Source organism: Hylobates moloch, unplaced genomic scaffold (assembly GCF_009828535.3).
Source record: "Hylobates moloch isolate HMO894 unplaced genomic scaffold, HMol_V3 SCAFFOLD_22, whole genome shotgun sequence".
NCBI classification, from domain to species: Eukaryota; Metazoa; Chordata; class Mammalia; order Primates; family Hylobatidae; genus Hylobates; species Hylobates moloch.
Window position 1 is genome coordinate 22,145,281 of NW_026652297.1, and position 14,010 is coordinate 22,159,290.

General features: G+C 38.0%; 1 protein-coding gene across 5 annotated transcripts in view; it reads left to right on the forward strand.

Moving 5' to 3' along the window:
* PLCL2 (phospholipase C like 2) overlaps positions 1-14,010 on the forward strand; it is a 210,612-nt gene that overhangs the window by 154,361 nt on the left and 42,241 nt on the right. For 3 of the 5 annotated variants that reach the window (XM_058433540.1, XM_032144084.2, XM_058433539.1), the window contains one exon: positions 7,322-7,397. In XM_058433540.1, coding sequence (XP_058289523.1) covers positions 7,322-7,397 — 76 coding nt within the window. Of the gene's footprint in view, positions 1-7,321; positions 7,398-9,878; positions 12,696-14,010 lie in introns of those variants that run through there. The other 2 variants (XR_009211620.1, XM_058433541.1) reach the window with 2 other exon arrangements.

Consider the following 14,010-nt stretch of genomic DNA (forward strand, 5'->3'; position numbering starts at 1 on the left):
TGGTCCCCACCTGCTTCCTCTTCCCACTTTTGTGCCCCCATCTGCCATTTCTTCCTTCATACTAATGCTTGCTTGTTCATGGTTCTGAAATTTTACTTTGTTCATAACACCTCTGCTTAAAATTGTCAAGGGTTTGTGATTAAATTCAAACTCTACAGTGTAGAAGTTCATATCTTACCAATCTGGCCCTCACTCCTTTTCTATCCATGTTTCCTTACATTCTCTAATATGAGTTGAGATGCCTAGAAAGTTTAACAATATCTTACATGATTTCAAGTCCTGGCCTTCTGCATCATGCCTGCAGCGGGGTCCTGTGTGTGGCAGCACCCAAATATGCTCCTCTGTATATTTGTTAACAGTTGAGTAGTGCTTTTTATCAAGCACATCTCAGGTTCTTTCTATAACTTTCTTTTATAGAGAGTTTTTCCCCCCTATAATTTGCGTAGTGGAAGATGTGGTAGTGGAAATGAAGTTTCATAAGAAACCTAGGACAAGTTACTCTGGAAACAGTTTGTTATTTAGAAAGTGTTTTCATAGTGACTTTGCTGGAAGGGAGGATGACCACAGCTCTTAATGATATGGCAGACCTCGGCCCCTGGATGGGCACCAGCTCTCTGTCCTCCCTGCAGTGGACTGCAGCCACAATGCTCCCCCCATATGAGATGGAAAGGGGAGCTGGGTTTAATTGTAGTGCACAGCTGGCCAAAGACCTCTACAGCAATAATCTTTTAGTATTTCAATTTAAATTTGTGACTTATATTATGTTCAAGTATTTAAAAGTACGTTGTGTTTTCCAACAATAACTTTATAAATGGTGCCTCTTCCATTAGTTCAACTTTGTAACATTTTTCTGTACTTGGAAGCTTTAGTAAAGGAAAAACTTACCTCTGGATTTCAGTTGAGAAGTCTCAAATCCCAATGTTTTAGAATCAAACTAAAATTCTTCACCCACACAGTAATAATTAAAGTGTTAAAAAGAGAGATTATATTGTTAACTCAGAGAGGTGTTTATTTCAAGAGTGCAGAAAAAAGCACCAAAGCTTACAAATTCCCGAGGGCATCTTGATCTTACTTTCTGCCCCATTCACAGCATTAGTGAACTAACTGGCTTTGCAGGGCCAAACAGCACAAGGCTGACCACACACCAGGGACGTTGAGCTTTAAGAGGCTGTTTTAGTCCATTTTGTGCTGTTGAAACAGAATATCACAGCCTGGGCAATTTATAAAAACTAAAATTTATTTTCTCACAGTTCTGGAGGCTGGGAAGTCCAAAATCAAGGCTCGGTATCTGGTGAGGGTCTTCTCACTGGCTCCTCACGTGGTGGGAGACAGAAGGGCACACTAGCTGAATGCTGTGTGAAACCTCTTTTATAAGGACCTTAATCCCATTGACTAGGGAGGAGCCATCATGGCTTCATCACCTTTTAAAGTCCCTGCCTGTTAATACGATCACATTGGCAATACTTGAATTTTGAAGGGGACACATTTAAACCATAACAGAGGCTGCCATTCAGAAAATTCTGACTAGATGGGAAAAAATTACTTTGGATTGAATGAGTTCCTATTTTTTGAAAACCTTATCCATAATCACATGTGCTCTTCTGTATTCATCCCTGGAGTCCAGAGAAGCAAGTCCTGCTTTGGTCCAGTCCTCCCAAGGTCATCCTGAGCCTGGTGGTGCCTGAAGCCACATCTTGCCACCTGGGCGTTTACTGGTCCACTGAGGCCTATCATGGATCTCCAAGGTGGTCATGGCAGTTTGGGGGCATCCAGTGGTTAGGGCCAGGTGTATACTGCGTCATTTTTGTAAGTCCATTGGCATGTTTGAGAATGATAATCTTTACATTTTTTGAGTTTGGAAAGATACTTCCCTGTTATGTGTCAAGTAATCATAGAATCCATGTGAAAGAACAAAGTTGTTTTTACTATCTAGCCTTTTTCTTTTATAGCACCTTTAAGACTTCTCAGACTTTGTAACTTCATTAGAAACAGCTACAACAGAAGATGCAGTAGCACATCTGTGTTGAGTAGGACAGGCAAAGAAAGGAGTTTAGAGGTTTGGATTTTCTATCTGAAACTGAGATTCAAAACAAGATAAAGGGGAAAAAATCTAGAATTCAGAAGATGTTATTACTAAAATTTATTTCACCCAAGTATTTAAAATTATTGACAAACTACTTTTATAATTATTAACAAAATCTGTGTTCTTAAGATGAAGGGCAATTCAGTGAATTTTCTGAAATCAGACATAGGGTCCTTATATAAAACCACAGACTTGCTTATTCTGAAAATGGAATTTTCCTAGTTGATAAGCAAGTTTCAAAGCAGAATATGAAGGAGCAGTCTATAGAAATCTAGTAATATATAATATATTTATATAATAATAACCCTTCTCATAGCTGTATCTATAAACAGAGAAGTTGACTTTACACTAACATGGGAGTTACTTTCAAAACATAGCACTCTGATGAAAGGCATATCTGGTTTCTTTCCAGCTTAATAAAATATAAATTTTAATTTTTACTTTGCCTTTAGTTGAAATTTCCTGCTTTTCATCTGCTCAAATTCTGTATTAAAATCTTATATTAGAGGTGATCAAATTTATGAAATAGATTTCTAGGCTATGTTACATCCATAGATTTTCCAAACACTTTAGTTCCAGAAATGTAGGAGGTACTGGTAACAGGCCAGTGATATAAAATCCATTAGCAACAACTATATAAAAGCATCTTGCCCTAGAAAAAACAATATAAGCATCCATGTGGCGAGTTACTCAGGCTGGCAGCAGAGTGTCTGATTGCTGTGCCAAGACTTACACCTGTGTGTTTATAGGGGCTTGATGAAATTCATGCATTTGCATTAATGCAAATAATGCTTATATAATTAACCACTCTACTTGGCCTTGCATTGTAGTGACATATCAGTGTAATATACACAGAGAAAACAAGATAAAGTAGTTTTTTCCTTTGGCTCATGCATCGATATCACTACCCGCACATCTGCTTTTGTCTAATCTGAGATGCTTATTCTAGTAGTTTCACATTAAATATAAATTATTTATTATTTATAATAATGAATTGTAAAATAGAGCCAAGTAATTTATTGCTGTCATTTTAAAATGTTTTCTCAAAGTGCTTTATAGAAACATTATTCTAAAAAACAACTTTGGGTCAATGTTAGTAGCTGAGATATTACTATATTGTATGTAGCACCTTTTAGGAGTTACAAAATTTCCTCTGCTTTTGTGCTTTCTTCGGATTGGAACGGCCTTTCCTCTTCACTTGTGCAATTGCCACTCATGTGTCAAAGACCTATAATGGTTCTGTGGGAAAAGCAGAGGCTTCAAGACCAAACAGAATACCAGTTTCATGACTTACTAATTACAGTTATTTTGCCTATAATACCAGATTACCTTGAAAGGTTGCTTATGTTTCAGGTAGGTCTTCAGTGTTCACGTCTGTAAAACTAACCTCATAATTACTCACCTCACATGGATAATGTGATCAGTAAATAAAATAGAAAGCACCAGGTACATACTGATGCAGAGATGTTGAATTACTTTCATCTTGATTCATTCAACCAACACTTGTACTATTTATAATCACAGCTTGTTATAAAGTAGCAGACCCAGACAGAAAGTGGCCCCTGCTAGATCAGCTGGTGGCCCCACGTTGCCTCTGCTGCATCCTCAGTGCCATGTGCACTACATTCAATCATAATTGATGGCAGAATGAAAGGGAAACATCAGCCTGCTGAGTAGGGGCCTGAAGGCCCATCGCCTAACCTGTCCTCTAAGCCTGCTGGACTCTACACCTGGTGTTGCTATAGGAGCCCACAGTCCTGAGAGCTTCCTTAAGAGCACCTAGAGGAGCTCTTAGACTCAAGGAGAATTTATGCAATACTACAAAAGTTGAAGATTAATATATGCCTGTTAAGAACAAGAACTATAAACTGTTAACCATACATTAATTTAATTATAAATATGTACCCCAAAACTATAAAAAGATACTTCCTTCTGAAGCAAGTAGTACAAATATTTGATAACAGGTGTGACAATGTGAATCATCTCTGCTGAGGTCTGGGTATGTCTTCTGCCTGCCTTGTCTAAGCTTTGCTCATTGTTTACTATGGGCCTACCTTCTCCTAGGCTGGTTCCCTCTGGAATTCCCCATCTAATACAGTCTGCAAATGCCTCCTGCTGTTAACTTTCAAACCTAAGAGGAATGGCTTCTCACTATTTGTGTTCTCCACCCTGATGTATTAGTCATCTTCATATTTTATATACTACTCATGAGTGGGGGGATGATAGTCACTGTCATTATCAGCAGAGGAACTTCCTGTATTGAAATCTAAGCCACAGGCAGATCCTTCTGTGGGTGTCAACATGGATACCATTACATCACAAGTGCTTCACCATTAAATATCCCGCCAAAGGGCTATAGCTTCAGAATATTGGATTTTATCACACCCAGTAGCTCACAGGTTACAATAGCAATCCCACCTTTTTAGTTATTGTTTGTGCATCTGTTTTATTTCCATACCATAGTCCCAGTGCAGCAATTGTTCTTTTTTTTATATATATATACTTTAAGTGCTAGGGTACACGTGCTTCATACTCAGCCCTTAGCTCAGGGTCCCACACACAGAGGGCCTCAGTAAACGATTGTCCCAAGAATAAACAAATGATCCTCCAAGTGTTACAGAGTTTAGGAGGCAGATGAGCTTCTATATCTGGACTCTTGAGATGGATGTGCATTTATTCAGCCTTACGTATATTTTATAGCTGGAGGATGCATAATTATTTATCCTTTGGTGATACTTAAACTGGAAGATGATTCTAAGAATCATAATGCAACTTGTTTCTCTGAGCTTCATCACACCCAGCTTTTCAAGTGGAACTAAAATTAGTCATGAGTATTGGAAACATTGCCAGTGAACATATGAAAAGAGGGCATTCAGCTAATTTGGGGCTACCAGAAAATGCTCTGCCAGGCCTCCTGGATAAATGGGGAGTCAGCCATGACAGCTGCCACTTGCAAGTGTCTTCGTTGCGCCAGTCGCTTCTCACACATCCTTTCATTTAATGCTCACATTATAAGGTGTAATGTCTTTAATAAGCTTATTTTATGGGTAGGAAATTAGGGTTATGAGGTTAAATATCTTGTCCTAGATGACAAAGCTAATGAGTAATAGAACCAGGATTGGAACCCATGTAAATCTTTGCTCTTTCTGCCGCTACACCACTCCCAAGATGAGTTTCTCATCTGCATGTGTGAGCCTCTGCTTAACGCTGCTGTTTTGTTCTCCTCCACGCCTTCTGCTTTTGCTCCTGTCCTCATTTGTTTAATGACTGGGTTCATTTCCTTGATCATATTTTTTTTTCCTTCTCCTGTTTGAATGATGGGGTCACAGTTGGCCAGTTCTTTGATACTAAGCTGTAACAATCACCATCCTTGCTTGAAGAAGTCCTTGCTTCTTTGTATCTCTCATTTGGCTTGACATCAAAGCTGAAAAAGGTTACTGATGACGGTATGAACCTTTTCAATATGCAAATTATGTAGTGGTACAAACGACTTTATATCAGTATAATAAAGTTCTTAACGATTCATTTTTATCACTGCCTGTTCAATATGTCAAGCTGTAAAATAGAATATTTTAATTTACAGGAATGACTCAGATCTTGAAGAATGAATGTGAAAATACTGAATTCCAAAGTGCAAACTCTGCCATAGGCTGTGGACTTCTTGAGGACAGGGGTTGTATCCTGTAGCTCAGGTATACCTGGTTTCCACACAGGGGCTGCCTGCAGTAGACCCCAGCAATGATTAAAGATACATTATGAAGGCGTAAATAAATGCCTGCCTTGGCCTTTAAACTTTTGATGTTTACCGGGTTTTTAGAACTGTGCAAGTTGATAAATACTATCTGACTAACCTTAAGAAGCTAATACACTTTTTAAGAGACATGTTGACTATATTTTAAATAAGTGTAACTTACCAAAATATGGTGGTTTTTGAATTACGCAAATAATCCAACCTACATATATTTAGTTACTATAAAATAATTACTATGGCAATTAGTGATAAATGCTATAAAGAAAAATAAGGCAGGCCAGGTGCAGTGGCTTATGCCTGTAATCCCAGCACTTGGGAGGCTGAGGTGGGAAGATCACTTGAGCCTGGGAGTGTAAGACCAGCCTGGGCAACATAGCAAGATCCCATCGCTACAGAAAAATTTAAAAATTAGCGAAGCCTGGTGGCACACACCTGTAGTCCCAGCTACCTGGGAGATGGAGGCTGGAGGATTACTTGTGCCTAGGAGTCGGAGAGTGCACTGAGCTGTGATTGCGCCACTGCACTCCGGCCTGGCTGACAGAACAGACAGTGTCTCTTAAAAAAAAAAAAGAAAAAAAAATGAGGCAGAAATGAAAGGAATGGATGGGTGTTTATTACTTAAAATATGATGGTCATGTAAAATAGATGAGTAATATAATGCAAAATATTTGAATATTTAAATACAAATATGTAGAATTTATACTAAGGTAGATATCATAATTGTACCCATTTGAGCCATGAGACTTGTTTCTGGTTATCCCATTTCCTTTTCATACCGATTTTAGAGCCAACAAGATTACTTCAGAGGGATCTTTTCCTAGCTTTTTGGTGAGTAAAATAATGGATCAACTGTTCACTGATTCTTTCTCTTCTTCAAGCTTGGGCTCTTAAAACAAGCACATGCAATTTGGAACAAGAATTAAAATTTGAACATTTTAAAAACCATTAATAGGAACATAAAAATACTAGTTTTAGAGGTACTATTAGTGATGAATGGTATCAAATAAATGCTATTTTTTAATTCTCATTGTACGTTTTAAACTGAATTTCAGATGAAGACATTTTGGCTGAAATGAGTGAAGTGTGTAGGTGTTGAAGTTTTCTATAAGATGAAGTTGAAAATTTTGTTAAAATGGATAACCAAAAATACAATTTAAAACTCAGATCAGATTTGCACGCATATTTGTAGCTTTTCACACTGAAATGAACTCAGTTCAGTATATTAGCTCAGGGTTCAAGTTCAGTGTTGTACTAGCCTCACTGCACTTGGAAAGTAATACTATTCACATCTTGTTTTAACCATTATGTGGGGATGCATGATTTTATCATTTTCACATGCACATTTGAAGTTGAGTATTGGAAAGTCAGATAAAAAAAGTGTTTAATATCATCACATCAGCCTGTTTTAGGAGAAGAGCCTTGTGCATGAATGCAGGAGGGGATCTAGTTGTCAGGTATAATCTCATGTCTGGATGTTCCCTTTGCAGATGATTCAGTCCCTCAAGGCGTTGATTGAAAATGCAGATGCTGTATATGAAAAGATCGTACATTGTCAGAAGGCAGGTAAGTGAAAGTTTGTTTCCTCTCTTTCAGATAAAATTAATGGCATCATATACTTTGCCCCAAAACTATTTCATTTTTTGGATGCCATATCAAGAAAATCAAATAAGAAAATTATTTTTCTACGGCTAAAGAAAATACCAATTCAGTGGTTCTCAGCCTTAGGTAACAAACTCACCTGTGGGGACCATTCAGAATACATCACCATTGGTCTGAGGTGTGGGGCTGGGGATTAATAACTATTTTAAATTCCCAGGTGTTTCTAATGTACAGCCAAAATTGAGAAACTCTGCACTAATCTCTTCTTCAGTGTTAACTGTGTTGCCAAAGCTCCTGCTGGTCACCCATGACTCTGGTACACAGTAGGATAGGTAAAGCTTGAGTAGAGGGAGAATGGCTTCTTGTAAAGGAGACGGGTACCAGTTACAACCTCCTGACACTTTTTAGTACACTGGCTTTTTCACGTGCTGATAAATTCATTAATTTAACATCAAAATGTTATACCAGATTATAAAATTCTTCTTATATAAACAGTCATCCAGTTAATTTTAGCTGTAGTAAAAACCAAAAAATTCAGTATTCTGCATTGTAATAAAAATACACAAAATGGAGTTATTTTAGTTTTCTAATTTTTTGAGTGTTGATTTGGGAGATTCTAATATGGAGAATATTTTCAAGTCATAAAAAAAAACTGTCCTGACTTTCTAAGGTTTTTTTGGTTGCTGTTCTTTAAAACCAAGAAACTATATTGCCTACCCTGAAAAAAAAAAATCCCTTATCTCAGAAATGAACTTGTTTAAAATAGATCGAAGATAAGGATATGTGTGACTTTTTTTTTCTAGTATCTATTGAAAGAGTATTCATATTAGTGACTAATCAACAAACTCCACAATCCCCATCTTGTTTTACTCATCTTGTCAGCAAATATTGTTAGCAAAGTGGTCTTTCTACTTCTAGTCCTTTCCAAGCTAACTCTCCCTACAATCTACATTTAATTATTCAAACACAGTTTTTATCTACAACACAATCTACAAATTATTAACACAATCTACAAATTATTGAACAGGAGATATGGAAGTAAACACAGTAAATATATTGAATACTTACCGTGTGTTGCTCAGGAGTCTCAAGTTGGTGTGTGAGGCACTGGGGAGACATTGGTGTTTGTGTAGAGCAGGAGAGGGACTGAGCTTTCAGGTACTGACCATAATAGCTGTGTGCAGAGAATGTCCATGGGCAGACCTGATGGGAAGCAGCTGGCAATAGATAAGGAAGGTGCTTCTGGAGAGTGAGGGAGGAAGGGAAGGGATAGTGAGCCATCTGCCCTCTGCTTCAGGCTGCCTGTCCCCATTCCCTGTGTTTCTACATAATCAGATTTGCACACACCACTCATCTGCTGAGACTTCTTTCTCTGCCCTCTCTGCCAATCTGTACTTTCCTCTTTTTCAATTATCTCAACAGTCTTCTAGGAGACCTTTCAAGATTCCAGGATTTATGTTACCTAAAGCATTCTATTCAGCCCTTTAAACCTTTAATTTGCTTCAGTTGGTAGGGCTTCTTCAGTTATTGTGTATTTTATTAATGCATTCCATCTTGTAAACAGGATAATAACCTCCTAAAGCACAAAGATTATATATCAAGTTGCTCTCTGTATCTTACGCATGACATCTGTTCTAACATTCTGCGCAGAGTAGTTGCCCAAATATTAACTAACTAAATATGATTTGATTTTAATTATTTGATTCCATTCAATGCATGTATTGCTATGAAAATTGTGGACTTTGTGGAATTTGAAAAAAAGAACTGTTTATCAGAAAAAAACTATTCAACAATTTGAGTTATTGTCAATTCACTGGTTTATGAAATTTGATAATTTTGAGTATAATGTGGCCTTCTGTTTATGTTTGATTTCAGTAAGGGATACATGTGCTTGTACTTAAAAAGCTGAAGAATTTTATCTATTAGGGATTTTGATTAGGACGGGGGGAGAATAACCACTGTGTAATGGTTCAAGTTCCTCTGGGTTTAAAGATCTTTAGAAGCATGTAAAGATTATCTTTTGGTTTCACAGTTACTGCTGAACGCCTACACAGCCCTTCTGTTATCCCAAGTACTTATTTTAGAGTCCCTTGATCTTTTGTTTCTCATGTTTACAATTATGGTAAGGACATATAGTCATTAGTCATATGAAGAATTGCTAATTTGTATTGGGCTCGAAAGACATTTGCATAAGATCTTACTTTTGATAAGTAATTGTTATTCTGCTTGCCAACAGATATAGGTCAACAAAGTGCTGCAAGAGAGGATTATTTTAGATGTATTTCAAATTTTAAAGCACAAACATATATTTTTATTAGTTAAAACCTTGTTTAAATAATTGAATGGAAATAAAGAGTCAGACATCCACCCCCAAACACATGTTAAAAAATGTCGCCAGTTCACAAGGGTTCGGGCTCTTGGCTATGTAATCTATTTTTTACATAGGGACATGCTTATGCTGATGTTAGTACTGGGAAGAGGAAGCATGGCAGGAGAGGAATGCTGAGAAGTGAAGACCTCCAACCAAGGTAGGCTAGGAACCTATGCATCCCAGCAGTGGAGGACCCAAAGGGACCATGGAAAGAGCAGTGGAAACAACTCAGAGATGCACAGTTGGAGGCAGTCTGCCTGCATAGTCTTCTCTGTTAAGAAGAGAATGCAGTAGCACGGAGAATTGGGGTAAAAGAGAAATTTTAATAACAAAACCATGTTGCTAGGAATATATAAACGACCCAGTGAAGAGGAAGACATTAATAGATGAGACAGAGATTCAGGATGAAGGATGTGAGGTCAGGAATGAAGTACAGTTGTGAAACACTTGACCTTAGAAAGGGAGAAAGGTTCCTCGTCTGAGATAATACAGAAAGCCGTGACATTTAGAAAAATTCTGAAAAAGAGAGGAGTGTTTTCCATTGACGAGGTAAACAGGGAAGTAGTGTCATAGGAGAACACCAATTTTGGGGGTGAGGAAGTGAAAGCGGGGATTCAAGACAGGGGCAAGAGTATGGGGACTTTGCTCAGAGTCAGAGATCAGCAGTGCCAGTCAAAGGGACTGATTAAATATCAGATCCTGCAAGGGTGATATGGGATGCGTGAGTCTGGGCCGCCATGGGAGTGAGAAGTGATGTGGCCGTTCAAGAATGGGTCTCTATAATTCATAAGCCCAGGCAAACACATGCATACACATTCTCAAGTAGGAGATTGGTAAGGAACACCAGCAGGAGAGCTGAACAGGAGTCTGCAGAGGGAGAAACATCATAAAAGTTCATTTGTTAGAAATGTATAAAAGTTGGGAAAAGATTTGTCAAATTCTTTCAGGGCCAAAGTCTTTTCCAATTTCTAATATCAGGGCAAAAGTCTTTTCCACTTTCTAATAACTATGTTTTTGTCTCTTTAAATGCCAACACTGTAAACCATTTTTGAATTATAATTTCTTTCTAGTCACTGAATTGGTATGCTTAATAAAGGATAGGAAGATGATCAAGAAGGAAACCCAAACTGCTTTCCCTCAGTGAGCTAGGTGTTTCTATCAGGTAATTTTAAATGGAAAATAAATTGTTCTCTGGAGGAGGAAAAAACCAAATCAATGACATCCTGTTAAAGATGGTGAATTAACAAATGCTTTTAATCTCTGCTCTAAAACCGCATTAAAATGACAGTAAAGGGTTTGTTTTTTTTAAGCCACAAATCCATAAGGACAAAGAAAACGGGAGCAACAAAATTCTAGAAACTGAGTAACAGAGTGAACAAGTGATAATTGGCTTAGCTGCCCACTCAGGAACCTGAATTTGAAGCTGGTCTTGGGGGGCCTGACACAGCCTGACTCACAGACCAACCACCAGCTCAGATCTAACCTGGTGACCATGTACCTCTGCGAACTGGGGTAAAGCTAGTGATAAAAGAGAGGAACTGTCTGGAAGCTGGATTAATTAACACTTAGGTCTCTGTGTCCTGACAGTGGGGAGGTTAAAAATAGCAAAATTCTCGTTCTTCATATGGGGAATTTAATAGATGATGCTTGAAAAACAATGCTAAGTAAACAATATAAGCATGTTACTTGGAAATATGAACATAAATACTAAGGAAGGGAAACAATCAGCTAAAGGCATTGAATGTGACTGCTTCTGGGGAGGGAGAATTGTGGACGATTATTTGGTTCTTTATGTACGTGCATAATTCTAGCAAAAATAAAAACTAAATTCGAACAAAAAGAAGGAAGGAATCAAGGGGCAAAAGCTGCCACAGGAACTGAGGATGTTCCCAAAGATGTGATCCCACACCCACAAGGCCTGGGACAGTGTTAGATTGCAGAGGCGCAAAGAGCCTGCATAGGACCACTGCTGGCTTCCCCGCTTTCATGGGCGTGCCCCAGGCAGAGGTGATGCCTGCATGCCTGGGAGGATGAGAGCATGGTTCCTCTTCTGGCAGGAGAATCTGTTCTGTGCACTTTCAGAATGACTGTTAGGAGGGAGGATCAAACCAAATGAAAGATGACCCAGCCCTCTCCAGACCTCTTTAAATGGAAGGTTCTTTGCTAAAAGCTCCAACGTATTTTCATGCATGGCCAGGGTTGCATCATCACTGAGTAAAGTGGGATCAAAGAAAATAACTTTCCAAATAATAAAAACTGTAATTACCCTTTATTTTAATCAATTTAATGGGAAATTTTCAATGGATCTTATCCATCCCTGCTTTCTTACATTAGATTTGCCAAAAATAATTTGAACATTTGTTTTGAAGACCCAGGGTCATCTTGAGATGCTGCAGTTTAATGCAGTGATTTCTTGGAGGCTTTAAGTTTGGAGGCCCCTTAACCTGCACACACAGCAGCCTGCCTGCTGTGACTGTTCGGATCTGGACGTGGTGTTAATAGTTTAATTCCATCTCCTTTCATTAAACTCTCACTTCCTACTGCTTTGTACTGTATTTCCAACTGTCTGTTTGTATACCACTCTTTTTTTTCTCTTATATTTGCTGCTTCCAGTCTGCTGAGCAGTTGATGTCTCCCCTGTGACCAAGCGATTTATCCTAAAAGAGGATGAGGCCCCGACACACTCCTGCATGGGGAAAACCAGCAGAATGTCAGGCCAGACCTACATGACCTGGATTTAATTGCTCAGAGACTTTTTTTTTTTTTTCAAACTCCTCAGATCTCAGTGTGCTCCTAGCAGCTGAGGTTATCAGATAAGTAAGCCATCACCATCTGTCACTTGGTTCATGCACATCATCTTGCCCAACATAGTAAAGAAAATCATCTGCGAGATTCATTCTGAAAGCACTTCACAAGTGTTCTGTTTGAAAGTACAGTTGACCCTTGGACAACACAAGTTTGAACAGCATGGGTCCACATATATGTGAGTTTTTTCAGTAAATATACTGAAACATTTTTTGGAGGTTGGCAACAATTTGAAAAAAGACAGATGAACCATGTAGCGTGGAAATATCAAAAAATTTAGGAAAAATATAGGCCACAAATGCATAAAATATATGTAGGTACTAGTCTATTTTATCATTTACTGCCATAAGATATGCACAAATCTGTTATAAAAAGTTAAAATTTATCAAAACTTATGCACACACTTAAAGCCCATACATGACATCATTCACAGTTAAGAAAAATGTAAACAAATGTAAGATGCACTATTAACTCATAACTGCTAAAATTAACTCCAAAATATACTTTGCTACTGTAGTAATTTCATAGCCACCTCCTGTTGCTGTTGTGCTGAGCTCAAGTGTTGGGAGTATCTGCTTAAAACGCTGTGTGATGCTAATCATCTCTGACTGAGCAGTTTATCATTCCAGTAAATTGCATTCACAGTAAAAAGTGATCTCTCACAGTTATGGCATATTATTCATCGTGTTTAGCGCAATACCATAAACCTTGAGTAACACCATGGGACCTATATGAAGTGCCACTGGTGATACTGTAAGTGCTCCCAAGAAGCACAGAAGAGTCATGACATTACAAGAAAGAGTTGAATTGCTTAGTATGTACCATAGATCGAGGTCTGCAGTTGACTGCCATTTCAGGATAAAGGAATCCAGCATAAGGACTGTTCTAAAAAAAAAGAAAAGAAAATTAATGAAGCAATTTTTGCAGCCATACCAGCAGGTATGAAAACCTTGCACTTCTTGTGCAAAGTTTTTTTTAATCTCACATTGAAAATACAACTTTTAGGTGGGTACAGGATTGCTATACAAAAGGCACACCTATAGACTAATATGATTCAAAATAAAAAGTGAAGTCATTATATGACAATTTAAAGTAAAGGATCCAAAGCTGGAGAATTTAATGCCAGCAAAGGATGGTTTGATAATTTTAGAAAGAGGTTTGGCTTAAAAAATGTCAAGGTAATAGGCAAAGCAGCTTCTGTCAACCAGCAGGCAGCAGACAAGTTCCCAGATGCCATTAAGAAAGTCATTGAGTCAAATTATCCTTGTTTGCAGATAATATGATCTTATGTTTGGAAAAGCCCAAAGACTCCACCAAAAATCTGTTAGAACTGATAAACAAATGCAGTAAAGCTGTAGGATACAAAATCAGAATGCAAAAATCAGTAGCATTTCTATATGC